The sequence below is a fragment of the Gymnoscopelus braueri genome (assembly GCF_963280865.1).
Source record: "Gymnoscopelus braueri genome assembly, chromosome: 16".
Lineage (NCBI taxonomy): Eukaryota > Metazoa > Chordata > Actinopteri > Myctophiformes > Myctophidae > Gymnoscopelus > Gymnoscopelus braueri.
Window position 1 is genome coordinate 42,995,614 of NC_137616.1, and position 15,640 is coordinate 43,011,253.

Below are 15,640 nucleotides of genomic sequence, written 5' to 3' on the forward strand. Positions count from 1 at the left end.
GCTATGTTTTTGCTATGTAAAATTTGGGGCATTTGGGACCTAAAGGGGGGACACTTTATTGTGAAGGGGCGACAGGAAAAGGAGAGGTGTTGTTGCTGCTAAGTTGTCGAGAGAGATGGCTGTGCGCCATATTGAACAGATAAAACTATTTGTATCAATACGAGTTCATTTGTGCCACATACACTTTGAAACGAGACGGCGATGCACAAGCAAGACGTTACCACTTGAACTGAAAAGCTCTGAGGAAACTGTACAATGATCATCATTCATCACAAATGCTCTAATCAACTTTCTCGAACAACCTGTGAGTAGCCTCTTTATTGCCTGAACAGGTCAGCTGAGCAACCTTATAAATATAAAGGATACAGCATTGTCATATTTAAAAACACATCATCATTATTCACATAGCCTAACTGATTAGGTTACTCTCCTCTAGCCTATCTCTATCCCTCAGCTCAAAGCCTGTATCAACACAATAATGTCATATATGTGCCGTGGTGATGATTATTTTCCATTCTACATGATAGAATTTAGCTTTAGAGTTTAGCTTGTTGGAACGGCAGGCTCCGTCGCAGACTCGAGTCAGACCTGCTGTGAATCTCCGGCGGTAATGTGTTTTGGTGTGTTCATGGACTCCTCTCTTTGCCCATTTATCCAATAACAGAAGTGCCGCGAGTAGCTCATTATATTCTAATAAAACTGTTGGTTTATTTGCGCATGTCAGAAACAGTCTAATATCATAGTAAATAGGATGTATATCCGATTAAATCAAGGCTCATCTACATGAATCATCTGATTATTTTGAAAGAAAGTGAATGATGTAATGACAATGGCAAACAATATTACTTTTGTTAATTTAATGTGAGTGAGTTGTTTTATCTGTCTGTCCATGCTGGAAGTGCAATAGTCTAATTAATTTAGTTGAAAATGCACCATTATGGATTACGTAAGCAAACCAACTTCAGTCCGTGGGGGGGGGGGGGGGGGGGGTTTGTATATGGGCCTCATATTAGCTCTTGAAACGGGGCTCCAGATCCTTAAGGCCGCCGCTGTGTGTGTGTGTGTGTGTGTGTGTGTGTGTGTGTGTGTGTGTGTGTGTGTGTGTGTGTTTGTGTAAGAGACACGGCAGTGACACACAGACAGCAGTGACACCAATACATTTACAGCATTTGAAAACTGACTCATGCCATCTGGACGAAGATACAGAACTTTGAAATGTCAAAAAGTTTGTTTTAGTAGAAGTTTTGTCCCTTCAGCCATTGCTGCACTAAACAAACTGCCTCGCTGATATGATGGTTTTGTGTATACTGGGGACTTCATGTATTGTCTGGGTGTTACTTTTATTATTATTATCCTCGTTGTCGAGGTTCTAAGCGAGCTGATGAAGCGATACCAAATGGTGACGTGAAAACATTGGTCGGAAAGAATCGTCACTAGTGTCACAATGGACTCTCCTATGCTGCATGGAATACTGTTCCTGAATACTGAAGAAACTACTAAACTAGCCATAATGTGAAATTAATCAATATTGTGCAACTGCATGGCCGGTTTCTCACCTAAAAGTGTTTTTATGTTTTCATATTTGCATCCGTTCCAGCATTTTCTAGGCTTTCAAACACACAAAAAGCTTAACAAGCATGCATACAGACTACTTGGCAACACGTTCCGTCTTGGCTACACTATGAAGTGATAGGCGGAATAAAAAATAAGGAAAGAAGATCTACAATCTCACAACGCCCTGTGCGTTGTACTTGCACTCCATGCTGCCGTTTGAGTCAGCATGCCTCTTTCTCTGGAAATATATCTTTTCCTGCTACTGTAGCTTTTACCATTATGTTATGTAATGTATGTATTGTATGTCTTACTGATGAATTGAGTGCAATGGGTCACAATTTGAACAAGCCCCCCAGGGCTTTTTGTGTAACTTTTGACTGTACTACATGCAGTAGCGTATGCTGAATTCTAACGTTGACCGGGCCAGAATCTTAACCTGGCCCGGTCGCACAACAACGGCTGATAAGTCTATTGAGAATTACCGAGCCATTCCGGGTGGAAAACGGAACGCTCGTCCCAAAACACACTGACCCATTTTTTTCGCGGACCGAGGCCGCCGGTTTAGACGCGGGCAGGGTGTTTCAGGACGACGGTTCTTCTTCTATTACATTTCTGAATGGAGAGGTGCTCGTCTCGCAATGGAGAACCAGTTTGACGGCGAAACGTTTTCTAATGGCCACTCATTAACAATTCGGCCGAATGCAAATGAGCCCCATTTGAAAACAAAGGCGACTTAAAGGGTGAGGGGCTGCTAACTGTTGTTGTGTTGATTTTTAGTCAACACAGGGGCAAGCAGGGTTCACACAGACCGGGCCATGGCCTCGTTGGCCCCAATGACCGTACGCCTCTGACTACATGTACTGTTAATAATCTTGTTAATAAAGTATTCAGTCAGTCAATCAATCGAAAGAAAGAAAGAGAAAGAAAGAGAGAAAGAAAGAAAACAAAGTGAGAAAAGCTTCTAGAGTACAATAAAGATAGATCTATCTAGATCAGTGGTTCCCAAACTGGAACCATTCAGGGGGGTCCCCAAATTATTAGTAAACAAACCAACATACAGTATACGTGTACACATACAGAGAATCTTACAATTGAATGACTTTTAAGACCTTTTTAATACCAAATTGGCCAAATGGTCCTCCGCGTCATCAGCGCCCATACCCTAGGTGGGGTTGGCGAAAGGGCCTACTCTGTGTGGAGTTTGCATGTTCTCCCCGTGTCTCCTAGGGTAGTTAATACCCTCACAAAAACATGTAGTAATCCTGGTCGCTATACTGCCTCCCCCATGACAGCCGGGGCGCCTGATGGAGGGGAAGGGAACTGGTTGGAATAACGTGTTCCTTCCACGCGCTACGTCCAACCAGGGAAACTCCCCCCTGTCAGGTGACAAGAAGGTCAGTTGGCTCTCATGCCTGAAGGAAGCATGAGCTCGGCCCTGTCCTCCCTACTGTGGGGGACTGGTGTAGTGCTGGTGTAGGGCTGGTGTAGCGCCCAGGATCACTTAGGAAATTGGCACCGGGTGAAAAAAATGGGTTACAAAAATCGCGGGATAAAAAAATATATATATATATTTTTTTCCAAATGGTCAAATATTACGTAAGAAAGAGGCAAACCTTGTGAAAATAGCAGATCTACAAGCTCACAACGCCTCGCAGTGCGAGGCGTTGTGAGCTTGTAGTTCGGCTATTTTCACAATATCTATATATGGAACCGAGTCAAACTAAATGCAATGCCTACAATTCCAAGTGCTTGTCAGGGTGGGGGGGGGGGGTCCCCAGACAGTTCAAATATGATTATTTTGGGGGATCGCAGCCTGAAAAGTTTGGGAACCCTTGATCTAGATCACTGGTTCACAAACGTTTTTTATCTCAAGACCCAAGAGAGAAATTAGATGTCTGCCCGGGATCCAAACTAGTGAAAATAGCAGATCTACAAGCTTATAGATATGCTATTTTCACTACTTCTTAAACATTTGTTTTCTAATTTAGGGAATTTCACAGATTCTTTTTATTATAGCCTATTCATGAAATTCTTTTTGAAAAAAATAATGTTTGAATTTGTTTTTCAACTGGAAATCTTAAGAAAATCTTTGAAAATAATAATAATTATTGACAACATGCAGGAAACAAAGAAATAAAGGGATATATTCATTCGCGACCCACAAAAATGGATCCACGACCCACAGATGGGTCTCGACCCACTGCTTGGGAACCAGTGATCTAGATCAGTGGTTCTCAACCTTTTCAGGCCGCGACCCCCAAAAATTATCATATTTGAGCTGAGGACCCCCCACCCTGACAAGCACATGGAATGTAGGAGTTGAGGTATTCGATTTAGATGCCTCAACAGATAGATATCGTGAAAATAGCAGATCTACAAGCTCACAACGCCTCGCAACGTGAGGCGTTGTAGATCGGCTATTTTAAACATTTTTGACAATTTGGTCAAGGTTTGACCAGTTTTTATAGTTTAGTTTGTTGATTACTTTTAATGCCATAATCTGGGGACCCGCCCAAAATCATGTGAGGACCCCCCCCTGGGGTCCCAACCCACAGGTTGAGAACCACTGATCTCAGATGACAACTATTGTGTGATGATGTCAGAGGGCATGGGACGAGACTCACTGGCCAGGATGACCATGTCCATGCCCCAGAAGATGCTCATGATCCAGCCGACCATGATGACCGCGGTCAGGATCTGGATGAGGGCGGCCGCCACGTTGAGCCAGAACACGCAGCACCGGCCGCGCTGAGACACCAGCTCACTGTGCGCTCCACACAGCACCGTGAACGCTGAGATGAACGTACCTGCAGAGAGAGAGAGAGAGAGAGAGAGAGAGAGAGAGAGAGAGAGAGAGAGAGAGAGAGAGAGAGAGAGAGAGAGAGAGAGAGAGAGAGAGAGAGAGAGAGAGAGAGAGAGAGAGAGAGAGAGAGAGAGAATTAACCACTTATCCGGAATCCCTCACAGCTCTATACTAACAAGTAAGACGCGCGAACGCGGTAAGCGAACGCAAAAAAAGAAAAAAAAGAATGAAATTTTTTTTTTTTTTTAAAGTAACCAATAAAAAAAATTCCAAAAATACAAAAGAAATCTGCGTTACAAGGAGCATCTTAGAAAAATACAAATTCCCCAAAAAAAAACTTTGAATGTTTTTGAACAATTCAACAAAGTGTTTGAAGTGCCTGTTTCACCCACTTCCGGGGGGCGGAGCCAAAATCCGAGCCCGAAGTATTTGTTCGTAGACCCCCACTTAGGGGGGGTAGAAAAAGTTTCGGAGCGATTCGGGCACTTTTCATTTAACATGGGGTTTCAATGGGGAGTTTTTAGGAGCCTTCTCCGGGGCGTGGCTTCCGGGGGAAGGGGCGGGCTTAAACGCAACCTTGACAGGTGTGTTCAGTTTTCAAAGACCTTTCATTTGATGTATGGTACGTCTATATTGGACATTTACTTATGTCAGAGGAGCTGCACAAAGGCAGTGCACACAGAGACACAGAGACACAGACAGAGACACAGTGCACACAGAGACACAGAGACACAACCCAAGCAGGGTTACATAGTAAGCTCCACTTGGTCGGAGGCGCGGCTTCGCCGCGCCTCCTCCCGCGTTCGCAATTATGTCTTTACTGTTATTGTGGGGAAAGCTTTCGCCCAAAAAATGCAGATAGACAAGTTCACAACGCGTCACAGGGGACACCTTGTGAGCTTGTCGATCTGCTATTTTCTGTGAAAGCCTTACTCATAATAAGGATGTGTGTGTGTGCGCGCGCGTGCCTGCGTGCGCGTTTGCATTTGTGTGTGTGATCCAATTATTTAATCACAGCACTTTCCCATGACTATTATTATTTCCGCAGGAACAGAAAAATCTGACTTTTGCCCCTTTGTGGTCCAGATCTCTAATTTATTCTCCCTGTTTTGTGGTCAACGGAATATCCGGTCAGTTACCAGAGTGTCCTGTCCAGATTTGTTATTCATTTAACCGTCTATCTATAGTGTATTTAGCCTGATTTATAGGCTACTTCATTGCACTCGAAAATAGCAGATCTCCAAGCTCACTGTGCGTTGCGTCATGGCTTGTTGTGAGCTTGGAGATGGTCATTTTCAGTGAGCGCCACCATTGCACGATGGAGTATAAATTCAGCCCGTTTTGCAGTGAGGGCTAACCTGAATACAACTAGACTGTATAAACACATTACTGTAACATTTATGCTGATGTTGGATGTTTTTGGTTTGCTTCACAAAGAGGTCCAGACTGGTATGTATCAAGATACACAAAATCCACAAAAGGATTCAGAGAAAGAGCGACATGAATATTTTGATGCCAATACTTTTGTATTTTTACTGAAGTACATTTTGAATACCGAACTTCTACTTGTAACAGGGCCTGTTATAAATAGCCTGTTACAGGGTATTGATACTTCACTTACGGAGGTAAGAGAACACTCTGGATTTCGCTGTGCGTCTGAACTCTGGCCCTGTCATATGAATGCTCTCGGCTGCTGAATGTTGCACAAAAGAAACGCCCGGTGGAGGGGACCTTGCTGACTTTGTGACATTTGCGTTTCACTGGTTGTGAAATTGAAGCAAAGGACAGCAGAAGCAGGAGCAAGGAGAAAGGGTATGGCTTCATGGATCTTCCATAATCACTGCAGACTTATTCAGAGAGGTTGATGAATGGTCTGTACGGATGGACACACATATCAGTATCACTGCAGTTAGTTTATCTCTGGCTCTGCTTCTGTTTTTCATCTCCACCAGTTTCTTTCCATTCATCTGTCTGGCAAGGCAAGGCAAGGCAAGGCACGGGAACGGGCAAGGAAAGGAAAGCAAACCATGCAATGCAAAGCCTTGTGGGCAAGGTCTTAGAAAAAACTATCTTTCATCAACTGGATGTGTTCCTACAGAACAATAAGGTTCATAACAAATTCCAATCTGGCTTCAGGAAAGGTCATAGTACAGAAACAGCACTTGTAAAAGTAATTAATGATCTTAGGGTGTCCGCTGACGACAAAAATGTATCTGTTCTCCTACTCCTTGACTTAACCGCTGCTTTTGATACGATTGATCACACAATTCTACTACAACGTTTGGAGTACTGGATTGGTTTGTCAGGCACAGCCCTGTCTTGGTTTCACTCTTACCTAACAGGCAGAAGCTATTTTGTCAGTCTAGCTAACTTTGACTCAGACAAACACAACATCTGTTCTGGTATTCCACAGGGCTCAATTCTGGGTCCCTTATTGTTTTCCCTGTATATACTACCGCTGGGAGAACTCATCGCCGATCACGGAGTGAACTTCCATTTCTATGCTGATGATACCCAGCTGTATCTTTCAGTAGCTCCAGACGACCCCTGCGCTCTAGACCCATTGTTGACCTGTCTGTCCAGTATAAAATGCTGGATGAGTGAGAACTTTCTTAAGCTAAATGAGGATAAAACAGAAGTTCTCATAATTGGCTCCAGTGAGCAGAGAGAATCAATAACAAGTAGACTTGGTAACCTGGCTGTAGAAAGTAACACCACAGTAAAGAACCTGGGGGTGATTATCGATTCTGAATTGAATTTCAATACACACATTAATCATGTCACCAAGATTGCTTTCTTTCATCTTAGAAATATTGCACGAATTAGAGATTATCTGTCGTTAGACGATGCAAAAACGCTGATCCACGCTTTTGTTTTCTCTCGGCTTGATTACTGCAACGCACTCTACTCTGGCCTGCCAAAGAAAACAACTGACAGATTACAACTTGTTCAAAATGCGGCAGCCAGAATTTTAACTAAAACCAGGATGAGAGAACATATCACTCCAGTTCTAGCTTCACTACACTGGCTCCCGGTTGTTTTTAGGATTGATTTTAAAATTCTTTTAATAGTTTATAAAGCTCTAAATGGTCTGGCACCTTCCTACCTCTCCGACTGCCTAGAGAGATATGTTCCAAACCGGGCCCTCAGGTCTTCAAGTGCTGACCTGCTCGAGGTGCCTACAATGACATATAAAAAATACGGTGAAGCAGCATTCTGCTTTTACGGACCGACAGTGTGGAATAAACTCCCACTACACTTAAGACAGGCAGCCTCTGTCGATAGCTTTAAAGCACAGCTCAAGACCTATTACTTCACTCTTGCTTTTAGCTGATTCTTTGGTTGATTTTTAATTCCTCACTGTATTCCCTATTTTAATGTTGTTTTATGCCTTTGCTTTTGTTTTGTGTGAGTGGAAGAGAAAGTCACGGTAGTTAAAAGACAAGAGTCTGATAACTCCATCCGGAGGATTTAGTGAATTATCCTCTGGGGCACGTCGACACGTGGTGGACCCTCCAGGGCAGATCCTTTTGTCTATGTTTATTCTATATATCTTGTATAACCCCGATATCATTCTCAGGGGTGTACGGTGTGTGGTTTGGATGTGATAAGTTAGCAGATCCCCTGGGCTAGTCCACACGTGGTAAACATGGTGAAAATATATTACTAAGGTGTAATATTACTAAGTGAAAATATATTACTAAGGTGTAATATTGACAATTGTGTGAAGATATATTACTAAGGTACACAAGGTACACATGTAATATTGGCAATTGTGTGTGTTGTAGTTGTGTTGTGGCGAGGGCCACTGCATTTTACTGCATTTTACTGCTTTTATTTTATTTTATTTTATTTTTAGCACGTCGACACGTTGTGGACCCTCCAGGGCAGATCCTTTTGTCTATGTTTATTCTATATATCTTGTATAACCCCGATATCATTCTCAGGGGTGTACGGTGTGTGGTTTGGATGTGATAAGTTAGCAGATCCCCTGGGCTAGTCCACACGTGGTAAACATGGTGAAAATATATTACTAAGGTGTAATATTACTAAGTGAAAATATATTACTAAGGTGTAATATTGACAATTGTGTGAAGATATATTACTAAGGTACACAAGGTACACATGTAATATTGGCAATTGTGTGAAGTGTGGATATTTCTTTAGCTGTGTTGTAGAGGACAGTGGTCACTACATTTAAGTTATATCCATTTGTGTTGTAGTTGTGTAGTGGCGAGGGCCACTGCATTTTACTGCATTTTACTGCTTTTATTTTATTTTATTTTATTTTTGTTTGCTTTATTGTTAAATTGGTTCTAACTGTAATTGTATCCTTGCTCTGTAAAGCACTTTGAGCTGCATTTCATGTCATGAAAGGTGCTATACAAATAAAGTTTATTATTATTATTATTATTGTACGAGGCAAAGGAAGCAGAGGCAATGCAAGGCAATGTGAGGTACGGCAAATGTATGTGCACATTTCATACCAAATTCATAGTTTTTTACATAAAGAATAAAAAGCTGCGTACACACACACACACACACACACACACACACACACTCACACACTCACTCACTCACTCACTCACTCACTCACTCACTCACTCACTCACTCACTCACTCACTCACTCACTCACTCACTCACTCACTCACTCACTCACTCACACACACACACACACACACACACACACACACACACACACACACACACACACACACGCTACTAGCCAACGGCTTTGAACATCAGACAGCAGACAGCAGACAGAAGATTTCTGAGGTCACGGAGACCACACCCACCAACTGGCGTCAACGCGCTGTTGGCAGAGAGAAGACAGCTTGCACCGCCCACAACCAGCTCTTTACTGCCAGCACATTAATAGGATTTCATATTACATATTTGTGTCATCATTTTGTATTATGGCTTCTTCTTTTTCCCACTGTCAGATTTAAATGAACTCTCACATTACACTGCACAGACCTCATGCTGCTAAACTCCGAGTATCAATTCTAGGTGGCCATTTTTGTGTTTGATTGTTCTGTATGCACTAATGGGGCAGGAGCAACCGACAGGTTAGAACAGCATGTGTTCACATTCCCTAAAATCCTTTCAGTGTTTAAGGAGTAGTTCACCCCAAAAAATACTTATTTTCTATGAATTGTACACCCCATGAAGCCTTGAATTTATGGAGATTTTTTTTAACGTTGGACACTTCATATGCTCCAGCTCTAGCCTTTGACTGCCTCTTAACACATTGACTGCCAAGATATTAAACATTTTTCTATCCCCATGCCAGCGTAATTACCTTAAATCAACGATCGTTGAAACGCCGTGGAAGATACATTGTGTAAAAAAAAAGACTCGAAAAAAGGTTCCTGTGGGTAGGCGGTGTAACGGACCCACAGGGGGGTTTCCATGTTCATTCATGTGTTGTCCCTGAAACCTTTATTCTGAAGGGCTTCCTGCCCAAAGCCAGGTCGCCGAGACATTTAATTTGATGGTTTCCTGCCCAAACTTGAGCCACAGAGAATTGGCTCTGATTAGAAGGAATCACATTCACCTGTGGGGCTGACAACATTAGGTATAAAACAGCCGTGTGGAATAATCCATGATTATGAAAGATAACTGTGTATTATTATTGGTGCAACAGCAATGTGCTTTTATTGTCCTGCAGGAGTTAGCAAACATGTACTGTTTGAGGTGAGCCTAGTGGTACAGAGTGGGCAGAGGCAGGCACCCTGCTGTGCTCCTGCTGCTCAAAGGAACCTACCATTCTTAGGTGGGGGTAGGGCCCTAGATAAGAGACAAAAGCTTTGTGTGAGAACAAAGCCAAATGGTTGACTGGACAGATAGCAAAGGTGCCAGTCTGCTTTGCTGTGACAGGAAGCAGCAGGCAATCGCAAGGCTTTGTGGGTAATCAGAGCTTCCTGTTTGCTAGAAACTCCCTGTAGGAGGACCTAATTCAAGAAGTTGATAAATTCCCTGCTTTGGGGCAAGCATTCAGATTCGAATAAGTGACTGAACCGTGGGTCGTTCTAGGATATGGGTTCTGGAGTGACTCACTGAATCATTTGGAAAGAGTGTGAGATTAATAGTGAGTATTGAACATTGTAATGATTGTATGTTTGATGGGTTCATGATTGTGTAATGTCATATCCTTAATACTGTAAATGTTCTGTGCTTGTTTTCTCTCTAAGGTTTAATTACCTAACTGATCTAAAGGCTACTAACTGATCTAAAGGCTACTAACTGACCTAAAGGTCTAACTAACTAACAACCTAAGTATTAGAATAGAGTTATATGTTTGTAATTGTGATTAGTAATAAAATACCTTAAAAGACACCAGTTTGAGTAATTTGCTTAGACCCTCCACACTCTGACCTACCCTTTCATTGGGCCTAGTAACCGTAGCTTAACTCTGCACAAAGCAGAAACTACGATTAACTATAAAAATGAACAGTAATTAAACTATTCTTATGCCCCCGGAGGAGGCATTTTGAGTCAAAGTAGAATTACCTAGGTTAAACTGAGTTTAGTAATTGGAACTCTGCTTGTTACACAGTAATAAGACTGTAGTGTCCTCGTGGGGGACATCTTAGGGTTAATAAGCGAATGACACTGTGTTTGAACTCCGCTTATTACAGAGTTATTGAACTATTAATGCCTCTGTGGGAGGCTTTTCTGAGTTTAAAGCGTTTAATTACGCAGTTATTAAACTATGCTGGCTTTTAATAAGGCCTTCAGAGTTTAAGTATTAATTACATAGTAATTGAGTGTTACAGAGTAATTAAACAATTATGAACCCTTGGAGCCTATGTGAATCTAGAAAGGTATTAGGTCAGTCCTGTAAGCGGATCACATAATTGTATAATCCTGCCAATAGTCTGATGGTGAAAAGGAACCATTAAGAGGCTGGATTTATGTGTGTTATCTAGTGAGATAACATAGCATAAAAATCTCCTATAGCCTTAGGAGGAAAGACGCACTGTCTCTTTAAGATGAGAAGTGAGTTGTAACAAAATAAAATACTTATTAGCCTGGTTATGGGACAGGTTTAATATAGGTTTTATCAGCACCAAAGGAACTAACACAGCCTGCAGAGGGTCGAATCCACAAAGGCGAAGAGGACAGAGCCGGCGGCCTACAGCGTGACGCAAGGACCGAGGCATTGAATACTGTACAGGCCTACGAGAAGCCTACCGGGGAGAGACTCAACCAGGTGCTATGAACAAAGCCCTACAGTTTGCGAAAACTGTGGAGAAAAGACTGTAGATTTGAGGATGCTGCGTGCTAACAGATTCTATTGTCTGAGCTAAGGATAAGGAGCTGAGGGAGAAGCTAGAAGCTAACCACAGGTTATGTAGCTATAGGCTACCGTTAAAAGTTTGATTAGCGTACCAGAGGGGGTGGGGGTTGCTACCAGCTAACTTTTCCTTTGTCTAGCATAGTGCTAAGCTAACAGCCACTGGGAGGGGGTGGGGAATTGGCTACCAGTAATTCAATGTTTAACCAGACTTTGATAGACTGATACTGTGAGTAACTAGATGATTAGTGTACAAGAACAGGGGATCAATGGTAATCATTGTGGGTTAAATAATAGAATGTACATTGGTAGAGCAAAATATATCCTATCCAGTATTAATTAACAAAATTAACTAATGTAAGTAGACCATTAAAAGGCTTCTTGCGTGGAATGCTGATAGGGTGGGTGCTATTTTACAGGTTAGCACAGTGTTAATTAATTATTGTTGTTATATAGCTAAAGGCTGAAACAACACTGTTACTTGCTAAAAATAACTGACGATTACTGTCACAGCCCATTGAATTAAGACTAACTAACAGACCTTATACCCAAACAGGGGAGATGGAAGTGTTAGATGAGTTAATAGGGAAGTGTGAAGCAGCTCAAGCAGTTTTTAGGAGGGAAGTAAAGTTTATTGTCCTGCTGGATTTACCAAAAGAAAGGGCGGTAAGGGAGCTAAGAGCCGAATTAGCTAGATTCCTTAAGGTTGTTACATATTCTATCGCCATACTAGAAATTGATGAAGAAAGTTCATCTGAGATCTGCAGGATGCAGGAGGACTGTTGCCAAGAGTTTGACGAAACATTGAGGCAGGTCTGGTTTGAAGCGGCCCAGGAAGAATATGGGTCCCGCTTCACACATCCCAAAGTGAGTGAACTCCCTGCTGTGAGGGAGGGGGGTAGGGATGTCACACCTACAGATGGACCAGCAACTGCAGCCAGGAGAGCAGCTTCGATGGACAACGCGGTGGAAGGATATCTCCTCATGACGACACGCTGGGAAAGCGCAGAGGACGTCGCTTCCAACCCACTCTTCACGACGGAGGTCACAGATGGCATCACTCAAGGGGACGCAGAGACCCCTTTCCACGCTGCTCCGAGGGAGGCAGGGACCCCTTTCCACGCTCCGAGGGAGGCAGAGACCCCTTTCCACGCTGCTCCGAGGGACCACGCGGAGAAGGAGGTCAATCCTGAGGAAGTAACTGCGGAGAACCAGTCACTGGAGATCGAGAGAGCAGCTGCAAAGGTGCCACTGGTGATCGATGGAGCTGGACCTGGGGACGAGACGCCTGCGGAGGAAGCCGAGGGGGATCGACCAGAGGGAGCCAACGTCGCAGATGAGCAGACCGCCAGGGAGGCAGCTTCAATGGACGTCGCCACGGCGGGGACCAACCCACTCTTCACGAGGGTGTCAGAGGACGCCACTGCTGCGACGGACGACGCCGCCAGCCCACTCAACACAGAGGGGTGCCAGCGACTGGAGGTCACTGAACCAGGAGAGACCCCATTCCACGCTGCGATCGAGAGAGCAGCTGCAAAGGTGCCACTGGTGATCGATGGAGCTGGACCTGGGGACGAGACGCCTGCGGAGGAAGCCGAGGGGGATCGACCAGAGGGAGCCAACGTCGCAGATGAGCAGACCGCCAGGGAGGCAGCTTCAATGGACGTCGCCACGGCGGTGAAAGTCTTCACCAATCCACTCGACGCAGAGGGGAGCCAGTCACTGGAGGTCACTGAACCAGGAGAGAAGCCGGCGAGGGCGTCAGTAGACGCCGCTGCTGCGACGGACGTCGCCGCCAGCCCACTCAACACGGAGAAGAAGAAGGGATCCGAGTCGCCTGGCAAGGGTGGCGTTCGCTCCAAGCGCCCGTCTACGAAAGGTGGCAGGCAGATGGCCCAAAGCAGACCAGTCAGGCCTGTCAAGGGTGGCGTTCGCTCCAAGCGCCCGTCTACGAAAGGTGGCAGGCAGATGGCCCAAAGCAGACCAGTCAGGCCTGTCAAGGGTGGCGTTTGCTCCAAGCGCCCGTCTAAGAAAGGTGGCAGGGAACCAGCTACCAGCGGACCGGTGGCGTTCAAGAAGGGAGCCGCCGAAGACAGACCAGTCGGGTCTGTCCGAAAACGGGGACTGGGCGCCAAACCAGCTCCCCCAGAACCCCTCAGAAAGAAGTCTGAGTGGGTAAATACTGGCATCCGTGCGCCCGCTCGGAAAGAGAGGGGCGGGGTGCTACGTCAGGTCATTTCAGTACCAACCACCAGGATCCAGGCAAAGAGAATGCGTCGTCCTGGTGGGGCTGTAACTAGGAAAAAGAAGGTGAAGATTAAAGATAAACTATCCCTTCTCCACCCCCCTGCGGGGGGGGCTGGGTGGAGCAGAGCTCCACGCTCTTTCTCGGCGGCGGCTGAGAGAAGCCCCCAGAAGGGGGTTGGTGAGATTGCAGTCCCACTGGCGGCCAGAAGAGTGCCATCAGACGGTATTGCTGCTGCTGCGGAGACAGCTGCAGGGGATAACCATCCAGAGGGCGCCGCGGGGGACGTGACGGTCGAAGTAGAGACAGCCGAGGGGAAGACCGACACCAATTCACACACCGACATCACACCACTGCAGAGCGGCGTGGCACCACCTAAGAAGGGTGGCCCTTGCCCCGAGCCTAAAGCCCTGTTGGGCCAAGGTGGGAGGTCAGTAGCGACAAGAGCCAGACCAGTCAAATGCGATTGTGCAAACTGCAAGCCTCTTGACCTCCTGAAAAAATGCAAATGTGAAACCTGCAAGCCACGTAAACCCTTCGCACCAGCCCGGTGGGTCGTGGGGAAATTGCGAGGGAGGAAGGAAAAGTTGAAGCAGAAAGTCACTGTCCCACCACAGTCATCAGCGCGGGTTGGTGGTGGGATTGCAGTTCCACTGGTGGCTGGTGGTGCCAGCAAAGTGACACTGACAAACGAACAGGCTTGACTAACAGGTCTATCCAGTTAGTAGCTGTGAACAGTGGTACGCGGTGCGGACAATAAGCGAAAAAGATGCCAACGTGGTGTCTAAAAAATCGAAATGTCTTATTTGAGCGACTGTTTACTTAGGAATTTCGAGAGATATTGTGTAAATGAATGTATCATTTGTAGTGTTTACGATATTACCAGAAGAAATAACTTGCATAATGAAATGTATTAATTTACTGCCGACAATATGCCACTAAGTCAAAATGCAACAATAATTTGGAAGGTTCTTCCATAACAACAAAATTATTCAGTACTGATGTGAACTCATGATCTGAGTAATCAGGCCTTTTTGAATTGCTAATTTGTTGATTGTATAAAAAGCATTTTGGGATGTGGGCTAGAAGTTTAAATGCAGAGTGAAGTTTCTTAAAGGTAAGATTGTAGATCAGCCATTTTAAAATCTTTTAAACCCTTTAACCAAGTTACTATGTCAATTGTCATGGCAACATGCCCTAAATAGGACATTGACTTACTAGGGAAAAAAGTGGGAGAAGAAAAGTTTTCCAAAACAATTTGAATTCCTAAAAGTTTGAAAATGACAAATTGAGAAAGTTAAGTTGAACTGTAAATTATTCCAAAATATGGGTTTAGAGCCACTTAAAGACAATGTGTGAAAATTGTGTTGAGAATGTAACCTGTATGAGTGTGGGATCAGAGCAGTTTACAGAGATGAAATCGAACTTTTCCGCCATACTTTCGCCAAATACTGACCTAAGCCATGATTTAAGAAGCCAAAAAAGCTCACAGTGAATGGTGGTAGTAGAGGTTGGTTGTGAGAGAACTGAACAGGGTTCAGTTATCACAGGTGGCAGGTGTGGAATAATCCATGATTATGAAAGATAACTGTGTATTATTATTGGTGCAACAGCAATGTGCTTTTATTGTCCTGCAGGAGTTAGCAAACATGTACTGTTTGAGGTGAGCCTAGTGGTACAGAGTGGGCAGAGGCAGGCACCCTGCTGTGCTCCTGCTGCTCAAAGGAACCTACCATT

General features: G+C 44.4%; 1 protein-coding gene across 2 annotated transcripts in view; it reads right to left on the minus strand.

The window, feature by feature from the left end:
• The window catches only part of stum (stum, mechanosensory transduction mediator homolog), a 34,162-nt gene that overhangs the window by 8,350 nt on the left and 10,172 nt on the right, over positions 1–15,640 (minus strand). Inside the window, exon 2 of one of the 2 annotated variants that reach the window (XM_080453398.1) lies at positions 4,179–4,361. In XM_080453398.1, the coding sequence (XP_080309524.1) occupies positions 4,179–4,361 (183 nt within the window). Of the gene's footprint in view, positions 1–4,169; positions 4,362–15,640 lie in introns of both variants that reach the window. The other variant, XM_080453397.1, reaches the window with a different exon arrangement.